The sequence below is a fragment of the Labeo rohita genome, chromosome 17, assembly GCF_022985175.1.
Source record: "Labeo rohita strain BAU-BD-2019 chromosome 17, IGBB_LRoh.1.0, whole genome shotgun sequence".
Classification (NCBI taxonomy): Eukaryota; Metazoa; Chordata; class Actinopteri; order Cypriniformes; family Cyprinidae; genus Labeo; species Labeo rohita.
The window spans coordinates 34,154,197-34,173,011 of NC_066885.1; the positions used below are offsets into that span (position 1 = coordinate 34,154,197).

Below are 18,815 nucleotides of genomic sequence, written 5' to 3' on the forward strand. Positions count from 1 at the left end.
GTTCTGGAAGTGGACTTCTCCTTTTACTAATAATTTTCCCCTCCACCAAATGTGTACCTGTGGATGATTTTAAAAGCCTATGTTTCTCAGTGATTCCTACTTTGCTAATCAGCCAGATTGTTTGATTTGCAGTTTATCTCTGTTCTGTCCCACAGTCAGTCAGAAGCCCAGTCTAAGTACATGTAAGTCCAGACCTGGTTCTGCTGGTTTGCTGAAAGAGACGGACTCGCTGTCGGCTCAGGCTCAGTCCAATCAGCAGGCCATCGTAGCTGCTCTGCGCAAACTAGTGGAGAAACAGGCGGCTCGCCAGTACAGCACATCCAGTCACATCAGCCTCCTCACACAGCACGTGAGTTATGATTTACACAAGCCTGAACACACTTCATTTGGAGTGTCTGAGCTATAAATGTAAGCATTTGTTTTGTTTTAAAGAAATTAATACTTTTATTTAGCAAGAACAAATTAAACTGATCAAAAGTGACAGTACAGATGAAAAGGATTCCATATATTGTAGCATTAATATTAGGGATGTAATGGTATTACCAGTATTGTGGTATCAATCTTATCGTGGTCACATGACGATATGAAACGATAGGTCTTCCGGGCAAAAAGTGTATTTTTTAAATTCAATTTAAACTTCTTATTCTAACATAAAAGGTCTTTAAAATTGTGTCTTCTGCCAATATGCTTTTGTCAAATGAACTAAAACCGAAAGTACAATACCTTAGTACCTCAATGGCTCAATACCTTCATCAAGTCCGTCTTCGCTGCGAGTTTCACTCAGTTCACAGTGAATGCAGTGAGCTGGTTTACTGCAGGTACTGTGAGTTTAGCGTCACCAGTTATGCTTTATTTTCCCTGCAGATGATTACAAAATTTTACCAGATTTGTAGTAAGATGCATTTTTGTAAGCTTGTTTTCACTGAAGCTGGAGTTTTCCCTCAAAATAAAAGCTCTACTGCTGTTTCCGTCAAAATAAAACCTTAAAAGTGCAGTATAAATAACGTTACTGCAGTCCACATTCAAAACATCTCTTTCAAGTGTAGAAATTAGGAAAGAAATATTGTAATTTCCCTACTGTAGTGTAAAACAAAAATAATATACCTATAAAATATTATTATTATTATTATTATTGTTATATTCTAGTTTGTTTGGCTTCCTAAATCACCAGTGTGAATGTAATTTAGAATGAGACCGTATATCACAAATAAAAAGAGGGTTGAGTCCCCTTTAACCCTTTAAGACCCTTTTTAAGGGTAAAATAGGTCATTTTTACATATTTTGTTTATATGACTGTAAAATTCAGAATGTGCCATTTTCAAGTGCAAGGTGTCATTTTTTTTCAGAAAAGAAATGGCTTTTAAAAAAAGTACAGTTATTGACCATTAGTGTTGTGTGGTGTTTTTTAGAAGAATTTTTAAGTTCTGATTTTTATTTAGAAAAAAAGAGAAAAATCAAGATCGGAATAATCCAACACTACATACTTGAAAATGTAACTATATTACATATATAGTTTAATGTATAGTTACATAAAAACGTTTTTGCGACACTGGGTTTTTATATTTACGCCGCCCGTTTTTACTGGGTTTTCACGGTTTTTATTTGAGACTTTTTTGTTCATGCACGCACACATTTACACATGCGTGCACACACATATGCACATACATTTACACGTACGGACACATTGTAGAGATGCATACACCACATGTGAAAAAGTCTCACTCAGCCTGCTTTCAACTCTCAGTCGCCTTTTGTGCTGTTTACTCCACCTTCGCCATGTTTTTGTTCGTTTCATTTATTATTTTACACAATCCAAAACCTTATCTCTCCATTAAAATTTTTTCTTCCTGCTCTCCTGGAAATCTGCCGCCATTTGCCGATTAATTACCACAATAAGCCATAGAAAAGCACATATTGTTATTTTCATAGTGCAAACGGTTGAAGAGTTATGGTAACATGAATACAGCTTGGTTTGATGTGTAAAAGGGTTAACATTTAGGTACAAGTCAATTCACTTATTTCATGTAATAGTTAAGAACATGGTTCTGGAACATGGAGCTGTTAATTTTGAACTCTCAGAGTGCATTAGATAAAATAATTTAACTTTTAAAATGTACAAAATGTTAATTTTTTTTCCAAGTCATTTGTCTTTTTTTTTTTTTCACATTTTGCAAAAAAATATCGTATTGTGGACTTCGTATCACAGTATTATCGTATCTTGAGATTTTGATATCGTTACATCTCTGATTAATATATAATAATATTTAACTAATATAATATTTGTTCAAAAGTTTGGGGTCATTATTATTTTTTTTTTTTAGGGCTGTCAAAAGATTAATCGTGATTAATCGCATACAATATAAACGTTTGAGTTTGCCTAATATATGTGTGTGTGCTGTGTGTGATTATTATGTATATATAAATACAAACACATTCATGTATATATTTGAGAAATATTTACAAGTGTATGTATTTCTTATAATTTTCATAGAATTTATATTATATAAAAATAATATTTTGTACATAAATAGCATGTTTCTCTTAAATATACATTAATTTGTGTGTGTATATATATATATATATATATATATATATATACATAATAATTACACACAGTACACACAAATATATTAGGCAAACTCAAACCTTTATTTTTGTATGCGATTAATTGTTAGACAGTCCTAAAATTGATACTTTTATTCAGTAAGGATGTGGTAAAATAATCAAAAGTGTCAGTTAAGTCTTTTAAATCATTACAAATAATTTTATTTCAAATAAGTGCTGTTATTTGAACTCTTTATTAATTTGTGAATCCTGAAAAATAAAATGTATGATGGTTTCCACAAAAATATTGGTCAGCACAACTGTTTTTAACATTAATAATAATCATAAATGTTTGTTGAGCAGCAAATCAGCATATTAGAATGATTTCTGAAGGATCATGTGACTCTGAAGACTGGAGTAATGATGCTGAAAATTCAGCTTTGATCACAGCAATAAATTACATTTTAACACATATCCACATAGAAAACTGTAATCATATTAAATTAAATAATATTTCACAATATTACTGTTTTTACTGTATTTTTGATCAAGTAAATGTAGCTGTGGTGAGCAAAAGAGATTTCTTTCGAAAACATTAAAAAATGTTACCAACCCTACACTTCTGAATGGTACTATTGTCTTTTTCAAAACCTGTACTGACACATTGTATCAGGAAATCATTTTTAAAGATGTACTTAGGTAACTGGCATTGAGAAAGCTTTTGGTTAAGCTTGGTTTATTTTTAAATTTCATGAATAATTGACTTAAGAAAGTTTGACATTTGTGATGGATTGTTCACAGAGTACAACAGTGACCAGCCTGTCTGGAAGTATTTTCCATTCATCTTTCCCATGTATATATGGGAAAATATCCCTGGCAAAATGTGGTTTTGGATGATATCAACATAAATCCTTATCATTTTTTGGTGCAAATACATTAAAGTAAGTTGACATTATCATTGAAGAGCAGCAATAATAATTTTCATTTTGATGACATAATAATGGCAATATATACATGTCAAAGTCAGACATGCCCCTTTGCCAGCTGTGATGCCTGGTTACTGGTTTGAACTATGTTTTCGTAGTTTGTGTTGTCCCTTAGTATGTATATATATATATATATATATATATATATATTATATTATATTGTTTAAAAGCCTTGAAAAACCAAACAGGGTGAAACAACATTACAATTTGAACCAAAAAATATTTTAAATTCAGACAAAAAGACTAAGACTGTGCAGCTAGTCCTACAAATCCTTGAAATAAATAAATGAGAAATATACAACTAAACTAAGCTACTAAACTACTTAAAACTAAACTACTTAATTTAAAGATATTATATATATATATATATATATACAAACTTAAGACAATAACTATCCAACTACCTAAATATTTGTGTATTTTGCATTAACAATTTTTATGCATATATATGAACTCTCGGTAGCGACTCTCAGTTAAAGGTCAGCAGTCTGATATGAATACATATTTAGCTGAATATCTAAAGCTTTCTCATGCATTTCTCATACAAATCTCATACTTGACTGCGGATCCGATCTGCCGGAGCACACGACACGAAGCTGGAGCGTGTCTGATGTGTTGCGGGAGGATCCGGAGGCTGTGAGGAGCAGGATACGCGCTCTCTGTGTGGTCTCATTATCAGACGCTCCACAGGGGAGGCGCTTTCTGTTGAGGTTTAACAAGCAGCCCGTTTTCCCTCCAAGTAATTGATTCTTATAAATAAAAGAATGTTACAAATTGGCACCAAGTGCGGGGGTGAGATCAGTTCATGCCCCCCTTTTCTTTGCTGAATACCTGCAGCGTTTCTCTGGGTCTTTGTGATGAGACCGGACCACACAGATTCCCTGACGCTCATGTTACTGAACGCTGTAACTCTAGACGGTGTTTACTTTAGTTTACTGTGAGTTCACTCATGTCACGACTTTCCCTCTCAGTCTACAGCCTAATCGCTTTAACAAATACACCAGCGAACAGAAATTGTGTTTTCTGGCAAAATCAAATGTCTGGAACTACATGACGCTTCACAAAATTAGATGACAGTATGAATTCAATGTGTAGATGGTCAACCTTCTTTTTGTATGAAAGACGGTCCCGTTCACTCACTGTGGTTATATTGTTTTGCGTTATAATTTTAAAGGCAGTGGAACATTCTGCTAATTGGCATAACATTTCCTGATTTAGATGTAATTTTGAGCGAATAGTTTAATGAACCGCCAGAAGAGGTTGGCATTTTCAACCTGCATTCTTTGCCTCGGAAATCTGGCTTTACCGGCAGCCATTTTTAACACCTCGTTCAAATAATTACTGCTTAAATGAGTGAAAATATAGCAATTGTAGCCTTCTAATTGTTCTGTTTTGTTCTTTTTTTTTTAAAGAGCATGTTGAAAATTGCATCACTCTCATTTTATATAGAGTACTTTCAAATGAAAGGTACAAAAAAGGCAAGAAACTTGACCGTAGCAATAATTATAGAGGGTAATGCATTAAATTACAGAAGGAACATATGGTCTCAGGTGGTTTCGTCTCTCGTGATCTCTGCCAGTCGCCCACGTGTAGGCTTTCATAAAGAACTTTTCAGCCTTAGCACGGATCATTAGCACAAACCCTCATCTTAACCCAACATAACATTTTTGTTCACTTCGCACCATTTAGCTCCAAATATAGATTCAGTTCAACACTGCCATATTCACACTGGTTCAGGCACTTTCAGCCCTTTCTGCTGCTGTTCCTTCTGTCCGGGAGAGTGAGGCAATCAAATAATTCATTCACCATCCATACTAATCATCATTAATGGAGTAACGCCACTTTTTTCACTGGAACCTTAGAAATTAGAATTCCTTTTAGCCAAATTTAGAGCTTTTGAGGTAAGGAGACATGAATACACCAAAATATGCCTTGAAAATGTGAGGAAAAATCAAACTGCAAATTGGTGCAATGTCAGATTTAGAAAGCACTTGAAAAAAAAATGGTCTTTTTCCACAAATTTTGTATGTATGCAAATTGTATCTAGTAATTGTGCAGTTAATTCTAACATTGTATTTTCAGAAAGTTTTGGAATATTTGTTCTCTCCCCAAATTTGTCACTACCGAAACACAGTGATATATCATTTAATTAAAAGGGTTATATTGACCTATTAAGATTTTGCTTACATATTCGTTGTAAATATATGTGATATGAGTATAATAATATTGTCACTCTTTTTTTAAATGAGTATTATTATCACTAAACAAAAATTGTAAACAAAACAAGAAATATTATTATTGCAATATTTCACTGTACAATTAAAAAAAGATTTATATAATAATTATTAATAAAAAATAATATAATAATTATGTAATACTAATCATCAAGCTTGTGACTCAAGAGCAGATACATAGATGGCGTTCATGTGGCTCATTTTCTGTGAATTGAGTTGCTTTTTAAACACTGAAACTACCGGATCACGAGCTGCTCATCTGTAATTGAACACAGTGTTGCACTTCACTTTGTGCATATGTTTGTTTAGTTAAATCACAGCCTTTGTGATTTGATAATGGCACTAAACCATGTTGCAATTTCTGTTTTATTTCAATTAATTGTGGAGCCCTACTTGAAATGCTCAGTGTTGTAAAATGTTTGTTCTGTTTCGACTAAGTTTTACAGTGATTTGAGTATCAGTTGAAACAAAATAAACAAAGCAAGCAATACAACAACAAGCACAACATACATAAACACTCAACATGACTACAAGGCTAGAGACAGGATAGTCCAAACAGAACGAGTAGAAAAATACAATGTCGAAATGCCAGCATCCACACTGATAAGTGTCAGTTTAAATCGGAGTCCAAACACAGAACCTTTAATCATCCACTCTCCAAAAGAACATGGTGTTTTTGCCCTTACTGGAATGCATGCAATACAAAAACATATTGCAACACCATCTGAACTTTATTCATGAGAATGCCAGGTGGAAAATTAAGGATTGGGTTACAGTGAGGATTCCCAAAAAAACACAAGCTCAGTAGTTTTTCTGCACTGCAGACACAGGGAGATGAATGAAACACTGCACAGTCAGTCCCAAGAGCTTGTCCAGATAATGTGGCGTTTAGCATTGAGGGATTCACATCTGCTGACAGGAGAGCAGATCATAAGTGAAAATCTGCAGTGTTTCAACTTGAACTTCTTCAGTGAGGTCTTGCATTCATTTAAACACCTGCCTCTGAGGAATGCTTGACATTTCCTGTTTGCCCGGCCTGACCAGAGCACGGCACACCATCCACCTGCCACTTAAACAAACACATGAGCGCAGAAATGCCTTTCATGTGCGGGTCAGGCTTCCTAGGGCACTCGGGTTTTAGGTCAGCCTGGATCTGCACTTAATTTTGCTAGTGTCACGGCAACAGCGACTTTAATACACAACACTATGTCTACTGCATAAAGTCTGGGTTACTTTACAGCTTATTCTGCTCAAGAACCATCCACTGGGAGACATGTGAAGTAACATGCCCAAAGTCAAATGCCTTGTTCAGAAAGGCACACATTATATCTTTATTTTGATTATTCAACAAGGTTACAGTGATGTCTGTCCATTCATAAGAGGAGCAGATTGTTTCACAGATGCAACTGAATATGCAGATGTGCTCATGGATCAAACATTTTAAATATATGAATCAGTAAAAGACCTGTTTTTCTTGTTTTTACAGCTTTTATTAGTGTTGAATATCATTTTGTATGAACAGATGATTGTTCTTTCCTCACAGCTGACGAATCTGAATCTGGCCAATGGTTTCTTCAGCAAAGGGGGTCTCACGCTGAGTCCTGGTGTCAGGCACGGGCCTGTGAGAGCGGTGCACAGGGACACGACCGCTGGGAACTCTGGGTAAGCGTCAATCATAAATGAGTTCAGTTCAGCTATAGCAGCAGCTCTACAGAAGGCAATAGCGTTACTAATACTATAATAAGTTATGATGGGTAAGTGACATGTGATTCGAACCACTATACTTCCAGAAACCGCAGAAAGCACTCTGGTTCTCTTGTGTCATCACTTTATTCATGCATCTGGTAATCCTGCTGCTGTCTGTCATTATTGTGAATCAAACAGCAAAAGACAAAAAGAAAATCACTCACTGTTCTTGGCTGAACAACTTCTATAGCTTCTGGGTATATTTAATTCAGTAAAGAAAAGACCTACCTGTGAGGTCCAATTGCCCCAACAGCATATCCAATGGTGTAGGGTTGCAGGAAAAATATTAATCATTTTATATTTCAGATATAATATATATACTATATTATGTATATTATGCCTTATTATACTATACTATATATCTAACTGCTCGCTGTGTGTGTTTATGGTGTGTGTGTGTGTGTGTTGATTCACTACTCACTGCTGTGTGTGCACATGGATTGGTGAATTGCAGAGCACAAATTCCAAGTATGGAACATCATACTTGGTCACACATCATGTCCTTTTCTTTAAAAATCATACGATATCATGACTTTGCTTATTTCAGTACTTATTACGAAGCATAGCTGATGCAATACCAGCAAGTGTGACAAACGTGAAAGATGGATTAGACAAATAAGTCTGACTGTACATGCCATAAACTAATTAATAAAGAGAGAATTAGAAATGTGGCATTTTAGTTGAAAAATATGAACCAACAGAGCTTACTGCACCAGTCTGCAAATGTTGATATACTGTGCACAGCATAAATGAGTACACCCCCTCAAAAACTTAACAAATTCAGCAATCACTCTTTACTCTGACATGTTAGTGTTCTTTGGAGATATAATGTTCTAACAAGCCTGCTTGGTCAATTACCAAAGAAGAATGTCAAAATCATTGAGGAAATTAATATTGTGATAAACTTTTAAAGACAAGTAATGTCCTGACAATAAAAAGCGTTATATAGCCCACTGAATCATACTGACTTAATGTTGCCAAAAATGAAGAACTGCCATCTGACTTATTTCTTAGCATAAAAGATTACAGTGGTACAAGAGGAATACCAAATTATTGTTTTAAAGTGTAAAAACATAGCAGAAGTGACACCGACATTCAAAACCAATGGACTTGTGACAAGGCTCCTGAAATAATCAGGTCTTCACTTTAAGTTTTCATTTAATGATGAGTGAGTTTTTGCTAGAAAAAGAGCAGGAGAAATACCATGCAAGTGTCTCAGAGCTGACAAAAGCTATAAAAAGAGTGACACTTTATCTCACAGAGTATGACGCAGCCTGCAGAAGTGACATGCATGATTGATCATCCACACCAGAATTACCTACTGTAGCCAAAGCACAATAAACTCATTAAACTTTTTCCAAGGCCCATGTTTACAAAATATAGACTTCTGGGAATCCATAGTATGATCTCAAGAGACAAATCAATCATTTCGGATCCAAAAGCATCCAAAATGTTCTGTTGTTGCTAGAGGAGGAGTACAGTGAGAAGTGCCTGTTACTCACAGTGACATTTAGTGGTAGTAAAGCTCTTCTATAGGGGAGTATGAGTGCTGAAGGTGTGAGGGAGTTGTGTTTTATCAATGTACACCACTGTGTGATGTAATACAAAAAACTTGAAACAGAAGGTTATATTCCTCTTTCTCTGCATTGTTGGCCATTTTTTAACATGACAATAATGAGATACATTCTTTCAAAATAAAAATCCTTCAGTGGACATGTATTTCACTCAGTCTTAACACTCTTGAGCAGCTGTGGGGGATTCTGTAGAGACAAACTGAGCAAAAGGAATAATGAATTAAGGAAGTAATTCTCCAGGAGCTAAACAGGACAGATGTGACAATTTGTCATGAACTTGTACAATCAGTGCCAAGAAGGGTCAGAGCAGTATACTTAAAGTTCTGGAGGACATACTAAGTACTATAATATTATACATTTGCTGAAGTAAATATAGGGTGTACTCATTTCTGCAATTTCATTTAAACAAAATTGGCTAATTTACTTATTTTCCAGAAAATATTGGCTTTTTTTGTTGTTGTTGTTTTTATTAAGTACAGGTTCAGTACATTTAAATTTTGCCATCTTTCCATGAATTATATTAGTGATCATTAAGAAAATACATATTTTATATTTATTCAGAGGGGGTGTACTCATTTATGCTGTGCACTGTAAATCATTACCACATCAAACTTTGAGAAGCATTTGTCGCTTTTTCATCTTGACTTGTTCAAAGAGATAAGATATCAGTGGGTGAGTGCATTATTCAGTTGAGTAAAGTGACTTTTATTCACAACACAGCATATCAGTTTATGTATTATGGTATCAGAAGCTCAAAGTGTGTGCGTGACATGCTATAACCAATGACATTAGATCTCATAATATTTGCATTTAACTTTAAAAAAAAAAAATTACTAATCGAATTTGGTTGAATCAATAAAGCAGTTATTTTTCTTCTTTTTTTATATATTTATTTTTGGCTTTTTTATGCTTTTTAACAGACAGGACAGTAGAGAATGACAGGAAAGCACGGGGTGAAGGTATTGGGAACTGGATTGGCCAAGGACTTGAACTCAGGTCGCCAGAGGCATAGCTGCACCATATGTCAGTGCTCTAACCGCTAGGCTACCACTACTGATATTTTTGGCATTTTTATTAGGATTGGACAGTGTATATTTTGACAGGAAACAAAGTGGTAGAGAGAGGATTGGGAAAGGACAGTAAGCTGGGATTCAAACCCAGGTTGGCCAAAGTACGTCGCCATACGTCGGTGCACTGCCCACGAGGCCATGAGCTGCGACAATAAAGTGATTATTAATAGCAATTTAGGTATTAGTAATGTAATATGAATATTACTAATGAATGTTCAATAAAGAACACTTTACAAAAAAAGTTACATTTGTCAACGTTCGTTAGGTAATTTGTCCTAACAAATTTTATAGCATTCATTAATCTAGTTCAATAATAATTGAATTTACTTAACTTTTATTGTTAAATTTAGATTCTGTTGTGCCAGTTTGCACCATGTGATATACAAACATAGTTTAGTGAGTGTAGAGCACTGAGAAGTGCTGTTTATGCAGTTTATATATTTGTGCTTGAAAGCATCAGGTTCTGTTACTGCAGAGTTTCATGCAGTGTTCTTGATAAATCTGTTTTTAGTGCAGTTATCTTTTGAGGTTGCTTATTTGTCACCTGTGGTATCAACTGACTTTTGTACCATTCACACCCAGACTTTTCAAATGATACCAAACATGTATAATAACACACTGTTTACATTAAACGCATACATTTTGAGAGAGAAGACATCTTGGCACCAACTTATCCATAATTCACATGTATTAGTTGTTAAAGGTGAACTCAGTAAAGCATTTACAATGAGAAATCAAACATTTTTTGCGAAGATCTGAATTATGTGCATTTTATTGATCTGTGTTATTAACCAAAGGAAAAACAAAAAAAGAAAAGTGACCAAAACAAAAGGTAAAGAGCTCCAGTGTAAAGAAGACTAATAAACTTGAAAACTTCCATCCACACCAGTAGGTGTCAGTATAATGTCTAAGACCACTAGGATGAAGAAGAGCCAACTGAACATAAGCAAACATTCACAGAGGGCATCTTTAATTCTTCATATACAGTATCGACAGTGTGAGACCAAAATGGCATGGTTAAAAAAAGGCCTCTATACTAGTCCTCCAGTATTTCAGTCAGGCAGAAGACCTGCTGTATAAAGTGCTTTGTTAAAGGGTGAAGTAGCATTCTGTGAACTTTTTCAGTGTGATCATCTTTAGTCAATTTTATAGGTGCTTAGCTGATGTTGGCCAAAATGGTCACGGGCAGTAAAACTTACAGGCCCGTTTAATGGCCTCTGAAGAATCTTTTAAGAGAGCCGAGCGTCTGAAGTTTGGTGTAAAAGTCATTTTTATAGAAGCAATTCCAAACTATCTCTGTGTATGAGTGTGTAGTGTGCGTTCTAGAGCGCTGTTCCTGAAATCAGTCTGCTGTTTTGCTTGCCCTCTGTGTGAGAGCACATACGTGTTAAGCTTGGCAGAGCATTTGATCCTGTGGTAGACCAAGTCGTAGGGGGTAAAAACAGAAGAGCGTCTCCCAGGTTCCCCTTCTACGTCGTCACACTCCGTGGCCCAAGTTCAAGTGTTGTATTATGAGAGTTTCTGACCTGTACTGTCACAGCAGGACGAACGTCACAAGACCGCCGAGCATCAAGCGTGTTTCTCCAGACCTCGCAGTGTAAGGGTTAGTTACACGGTGTTTCTTCTGTATTTTAACAGTGATATGCGAGTGACAATGTCTCAGACACTTTGGCCCTGATCTCCCCCCACTGTTTTTCCAGTCCAACCCTTCCTTATGTATGGAACTGTCAGGGAATTTCTGGAATGTCTGGCTTTTTCCCTTTTTAAAATGTTTTTATTTCCACAAAAGAAAGCGCAGCCGTTATATAGAATCTGTAAGAGTTGCCGGCATGTGGTTTTATGGTGATATCTAAAGCAGACGGTCACTTTTACCAGCGTTTCCCCTCTGATGGCTCCGTTTGTTTTATCACTGCTTTGCTTCAGTATGTCAGGGCTCATATTTAAGAGCGGAGCTCATCTCTAATATTAGGACTTTTTCCATTACATTGACCGTAAAGCAGTGGAAGGTGGAAAAGACGTTAAACAAGGATTCAGCCGTCCCACTGCAGTCCTTTCCACTGAGATTAATTGGCAATTAATCATAATAGTTTTGGGGAAGAATGGTTAGAAAACGCTCACCCCCCCCAGAAGATTCTGCCCGTCTGCCTTTTGTTTGCAGCGGAAGATTTCATTCCTGGTCAAAACGTGGCATCCCATTTGTTAGGCATCTGGCTGGAACTTTCTGCCGGCTACTGTGCGCCGCGTGCCAAACTACACGAAACCGAAGCGAATTCCTCTGCCGTTATCCTTCACCTCGTACTTGGCCTACAAATTGTGGAGAATCTCAAATGAACGCTTGTTTAATAATGCATCATAATATCTCTTGATATACTGCTCAGCCGTTTTTTTTTTTTTTGCTGTCTTTAATGTTTGGGGGCTTTTTTGAGCACCTCCTCCACATCCAAGATTTTGGGGCCAGTGGTCTGTGCCAAACATGCTGAAGCCGTTAAGTGCGCTGTTGTCGAAGCCAAGGGGGTTAGGCGTAATGGCTTTCAAAGAGAAGTTGGGACCTTTGAAGTTGCGCTAGCCAGGAACTGCCAGGTATGCTGGATCAGCACTTCCAAGCCATTGTCCTCCTCCACCAGCTTTTCCCTCGCCTTGCTGCAGCGTTTAGTCTAATGCTAATGAAGAATGGCCATTTGCTAACCAAATCCTGCAGCTGAGTGAATGGCCCGAGTTTTGAGCGTTGGGTTTTTCGCGTTAGGTATGTGGCAGCGTTGTCGTAAGCCTGAAATATTTGGGTGATTTCAGTTCCACTTGGACGACTGCTTCAGCTGCCTCTTACCTTGGCGTCGGTGGAGATTCATTTCCAGTAAGTTATTGGTACCACTTGCAGATGATGATAATAATAGACGTGGTTTAGGATGGTAATGGAATGTCATAATTATTGAAATATTTAGGTTTTGGATTGTGTCATAGGCTGGAAGAATGCGGCGTCCCACCGAGCGGATAGTGCTGAATCGACTCTCGGCTTTTGCCTTGGCTCCTCATCCCGACCGTAGTATTCCAGGATTACTCCTGCTGACGGCCTTTAAACGTTTATGAGGCTCAGAATCACTCGATTCAGTGTCAGTAGTGAGCAACTGCTTCATGCATTGCCTTTAGTGATGATACAGTGGCATTGCAAAGGTGTTTATATGATATTAATACTTTTATTTTAACAGAAAATAGTTTTAATTATTTGTAATTTATGATGGCAATAATAGTGTTGAAGGGATGGCATATTTTTGTAGGCCAAAACCCGGAAACAGATTCTCATTTTAGTCCTGAAGTCAATTGGTTTTTGGTTGAATGCGTGTATATATATATATATATATATATATATATATATATTTTTTTTTTTTTTTTTATCAGTTGCTAACAAGTGTCTAAATGGGACTACAGAGGTTGTCAGACAGCAAACAGGTAAACTCATCTACTTTCATAGCCTCATTGTGTTTTTAATGGTGTAGTTTATGATGTTTATACCTCTGTTTAGCTTTTCGCTTCTGCCGATTGGCCACTGAGCTTATTTTCTGCAATGATCCAAAAGCCAATGGTAGAATCCTGGTGGGGGTTTTTGTGGAAGGAACCAGAGTAATATGAACTTTTAGGTTGGCCTACAAAATCGCTGAAGTGCTCAATGCAGTGCAGCAGTTCCATCACATGCTACCATTACTGTTTTGTTGTCTCCTCCTGCCCACTTGCCCCTAATGTGAGTCTGGATCTGGGAAATTATAATTTAAGGGATCCTGTATCCAGCACCCCTCCTCACGTCTGGAGCCAGAGATGTGTCCTCCTTAGCCACTCCTGAGGAATTCTGACTACTGACTCAGCATCTCTCAGCCTCACTCTCCTCCCTTACACTAGTAGAAACATAGAGACACTGCTAAATGTGAAGTTAAACTGAACTGAGAAATCTAATTTTGCCCCAATCTTTTGACATGTAAGAGGCAGGGTCAGAAATTTCCTTTTCCATTAAGGGGTAATTCCCCCCCAAAAAATTGATTTCCATCTGCATTTTTTATATTTGTGAGGGCAGTTTTTATCACCACCTTAATAATTGTATCTGTGTTGTCTTTAATGTCAAACACTTAAATTTAACCAGTTATTTCAATCAATTGTAAACTATACATGTATAAGCAGGAGCTAATAGGGCTGCAATATTATGACAAAAATCTTTTTTGTTGATTATTGCTCTTGATATTATAATCATGATTATTAATGTTGTTTAACAGAATACATATAAAAATGTTTTGTGTCTGCGTTTTGGAGCTTATATTCTGGCTCTAGATTCAAATACAAACATGTCAGTCCATGACATTAGTCTAGTCTAGCGCACTTTATATAAAAACTCCCATTATAATCACTAAAGCTATGAAATACATCGTATCTGCATTGTGTTGCTGATGATGAGGGAATTCACGAGCACAAAGAATTCAATCAGCGAGCACGCACACTCAACAAAGAACTCTGAAGTTCTCAGCACTGACTAATCTGAACACCTCTGATTGGCCATTGCATTCCTAAGCTCAGCAGAAACGCATTTGATCGGTTATCAGGCTCAATGCTGCAAAAAAAAAGTGTAAAAAGCAACCTGATGCATTGTGACTGAATTAAAATGTAATAGTTAATTTCCGACTCTGGTAAGAGGTCATTGTGCTTTAAAAACGTACTGTAAGTTTCGGACCTAAAAACTTCCATGTTAGTCTAAAAATAGCTTTTATTGAAAGCAAACTTTAATTTCTGTATCTTTATTAGATCATATAGATCTGTCATAGTTGTAACACTCCTGTGGACTGTTTTCTTTGGTTTTCCCCATGTATGCCCTTATTTGGTCTTTCCTGTTCCGTCTTCAATTATTACGTCATTGTTTAATCGTTCACACCTGTCTCCCTTTAATTAGTCTGTGTATAGAAGTTTGGTTCTGTTCCCCATGTCTTTGTCGGTTCTTGTAAGTCACTCCTTGTCATTCTGTAGTCTCTTAAAGTCTTTTGCGTGCGTGTGGATTCCCTGCTGTTCCTGTTCGTTCCCTGTTCCAGTTGTGCATTATTTAATAAAGTGTATGTTTCGGATCTCCTCGTTCCTCCTCCTCATTCCCGCACACGACACCTGTGACAATAGAGATTATACATCAGCATAAGACTCTTTATCTGCACTCACTTAATAAGAACATACATTAAGAAGTACTACAGTAATTCACTGGACTAAAAATTCCATTACTTTCAAAAGAATCCTAATGTTAGGAAAGTGGCTGCTAATTTTCAGCTATGTAAAGGTCATAATTTGTTTGTTTCTCTGTAGATTCTTTAGTAGACAGTTGCTATTTGACAACTTTTTGTAAACTTCTTAAACTTTTATGGAAAGATATAAGCCTGATAGTAATGCCACAGCTTATACTGTAAGTAACCAGAGTTGGAAATGAATGGGGCCTTGGGGCAAAAATACCACCAAGATACACAAAAATGCTTCCAAATTCAAGATAAAGGGGCAAAAATGTGTAGAGTGTAGAGTCCACTACAGCTTTATATTTACAGTAGATTTGCTCAGGTTTCATCAGATTTCTCTAAACACTCAGTTTACAGCGTTGAGCACTATGACCAATCACACGTTTCTGTTCACACGTTTCTGTATGAATGCAATGACCAATTCGTAACTGCTGAGTCTGTCATGAGTTGTTCAGTGCCATGTCAGAAAGAGATTGATTTTGCAGTGTTGACAGTGCAAAAATTTGCCTTTACAAAGGTTAAAAAAGCCCCTTATTTCTGACCCTGTAGTTAATTTGTTCATTCCAATGTCTAATCGTTGATCAGAGATAGTTTTAGTAAGGACTCATTTACAGCCAGATGTTCTCTGAAGCAAAAATTGTTTAAAATCAGATTCTTATATTATCTTGTCATGTATTGCAATCGCTGGAGGGGCTTGAAATTTTACTTTTTTTTTTTTTTTTTGGACAAAAAATGTTGGAAATTTTGCAAATGTGAAAATAAAGTGAATCTGGTGCATGTTTGCGTTCATTTTAAAAAGTGCTTTATAAGCAACTGAAGCTCAGTAGCGCATGCAGAGATGGAGTTTGTGTGAATCAGAGTGTGAGTCGCGCTGATTCTGTTTGCTTTGTTACCCAAGCCTGCTTGAATGTCATGCCAGTTAGGTGTGATGTGCCAATAATTTGTGTGAGTGTGGATGGCGTGAAGAAGATTGGATTGCTTATGATTGTTGCTATATACATTAAAAAGTGGCGAAGTTATCTGCCATTGTGGGTGCCAGCCAGGCCAGCACCATACCAGCACTAACCAGAGTAAACCAGTCTGGACCAGCTTGGAAGTGCATGCATATGTAGACCGGTCTTTCAGCAGGGATAACAGCCCATGTAGGAATTTGATGCCACACGTAGGAATTCTTGGACGACTCCTTGAGTAGTGCTGTAGTGTGTATATAGTATATCTGCTGTTCTGGCAGTGGAGTTGAGTTAGAATACAAGAAATTGGAGGAACCAGGGCCTGATAATCATTCAGAGTGTTTACTGAAGATTTAAACTGACTAGCACCTCTAACACTATCTCTAACTATTACCCTTGATCATCCCATATTTTATTTTCTTATTTTCTTATTTCTTATTCTCCCATATTCTTTTAAGCTGTACATCATAATGGATTCAGCAGGAGTCAGCTGTACGTCGTAATTTCGAGGTCAGAAACAGAGGAATGTGAATAAACTGAACTTGATACCTTCAAGGAGACATATGTTACTGCTGAAACTAAGGTTTCTTGCACTGATGCCTAATTTAAGAGGTTGCGGGACTAAAAATAGTTGTAAGGGATACATTGATGCCCTCATTTTAATAAGAGCTTTTCATTCACCTTAATTGGACCCAGATGGCGTGGGGTTCACAGGACTTTCCTCTGGTTGGCGAGTGAGAAATTCCATCCTGGGATAACAGTGTTGTGTTAATGAGTCAACGCGGACGCCAGGGGCACGGCACACTGGAGCCGAGCTCAAACTGCAGTCATGCATCATCAACAACATAAAACACAATGCATTTATTGCACTTTTCCCTGGAATGCTGCATAATCGTGTGGCGGTAATCACATTCTGTGGCTTATGGAGTTCATTTTTGTGTGACCTCATGTTTCAATAAGCTGAAAAGGTAAATAAAAGTCAACAAAATTGTTTGTTTTCACTGCTAGCATTTATTAGTAGTAATTGTTCTCAGTAGAGATGACGACTCGCATTGTTGTGTTGTTTTTCGTGTCAGCATGTCAGAAAGTTAGCACACGCATTCAGCTGATACTAACAGTAAAGACCCCACATCCTCGGCTTCCCCACGGCCGTTATTCTGGCAGTTGGCTCCCATTGTTTATTGTGGAAAGCGTGTTTGCTCTACTGGTAAACATCTTCAGTACCTGCGGTTCTGCGTTTAAACAGAGGCTGTGAGGCTGTTATTGAAGCGGATGATGAAATGTCAAAGGTCTGTTTCGAAGTAGCTGCGCTGATGTTCGGGTTCACGTAGAGGTTTGTGCTGTAGATGTGGTGAGGTGGCGGTCTTTGAGGTTGTGTCATGGGTCACCAATTGTTTTTCCAACACACAAACCGTTATGAGAAATGAGAATTGCATGGGTGGATGGTTCTTTTCACATGACTCTGTGATCCCAAGTGTCTTTGACTCTGCTGTTCTCATGTAGCCTCTTGCACAAGAACTGCTATTACTGATGTTTACGCAGTTTTTCCAGAATAATTCACTTCTGTATTTACATTCACGTTTATTCCTTTAGCAGATGCTTTTATTCAAGGCAATTATGAATGAGTAATGCAGCCGCATAAGCAATTCATACTATACCGAATTGCTGCAGAATTGCTTAGAAAAGTACAAAAGTGTGTTTTATTTGAGTCCCATGATGTTTTCCTAAAGTATATTCCTTTATGAAGTATTTTTTTATGACAAAATGGTAGGGCTTCAGCAAGTACAGCAAATGGGGAAAAAAAAAAAAAAAAAAAACCTCTTTAACAGACAGATGATAACTTGTCAGCACGATAGCCTTGTGGGCAGTGTCATTGCACCATTGCGCTACGGGCGTCCCGTGTCCGAATCCCAACTCGAGGACCTTTCCCCATTCAGCCCCCTATCTCTCTCCCACTTTGTTTCCTGTCCATTCTGTTGTGTCCGATCATAATAAAGGCTAAAAATGCCAAAAAAAAAAAGTGATAATATGATAATTTAGAATATTTGGTCACTAAATTAGTGTGTTTAGTTTTTCTTTTTATTGCTTCATTAAGAAATTTGTAGGGCTGCCCCGAACTAAAGATTTGTCTAGTCTAAACATGCAGATAGTCGACTAATCACGTGTTTATATTACCTGAAATATTATATTATTTTAATTAATTAAGTATATACTCGGGTAAACCATTATGAACCTTTAATATATAGCCTACACGCATCAAGCACACGTATAAAGTTTGCTGCAAAGCACCGGCAAAAGTAATGAATGTGCTGGGAAAAAAAGCAAGACGGTATTTCGATTATTTATTAATAAACTAGTGTTTTCTCAGTCAGTGTCAGCTACATAGATGAAGTTAACGATGCTAAGCAGCTGATCTCCACAGTACATTGGACGCACCTTTAGAAAGAAATGCACCTTCCATATGG

General features: G+C 36.9%; 1 protein-coding gene across 2 annotated transcripts in view; it reads left to right on the forward strand.

The window, feature by feature from the left end:
• ttll5 (tubulin tyrosine ligase-like family, member 5) overlaps nt 1–18,815 on the forward strand; it is a 123,163-nt gene that overhangs the window by 72,787 nt on the left and 31,561 nt on the right. For both annotated transcript variants that reach the window (XM_051133351.1, XM_051133352.1), the window contains exons 27-28: nt 156–349; nt 7,308–7,426. In XM_051133351.1, the coding sequence (XP_050989308.1) occupies nt 156–349; nt 7,308–7,426 (313 nt within the window). The remainder of the gene's footprint in view (nt 1–155; nt 350–7,307; nt 7,427–18,815) is intronic.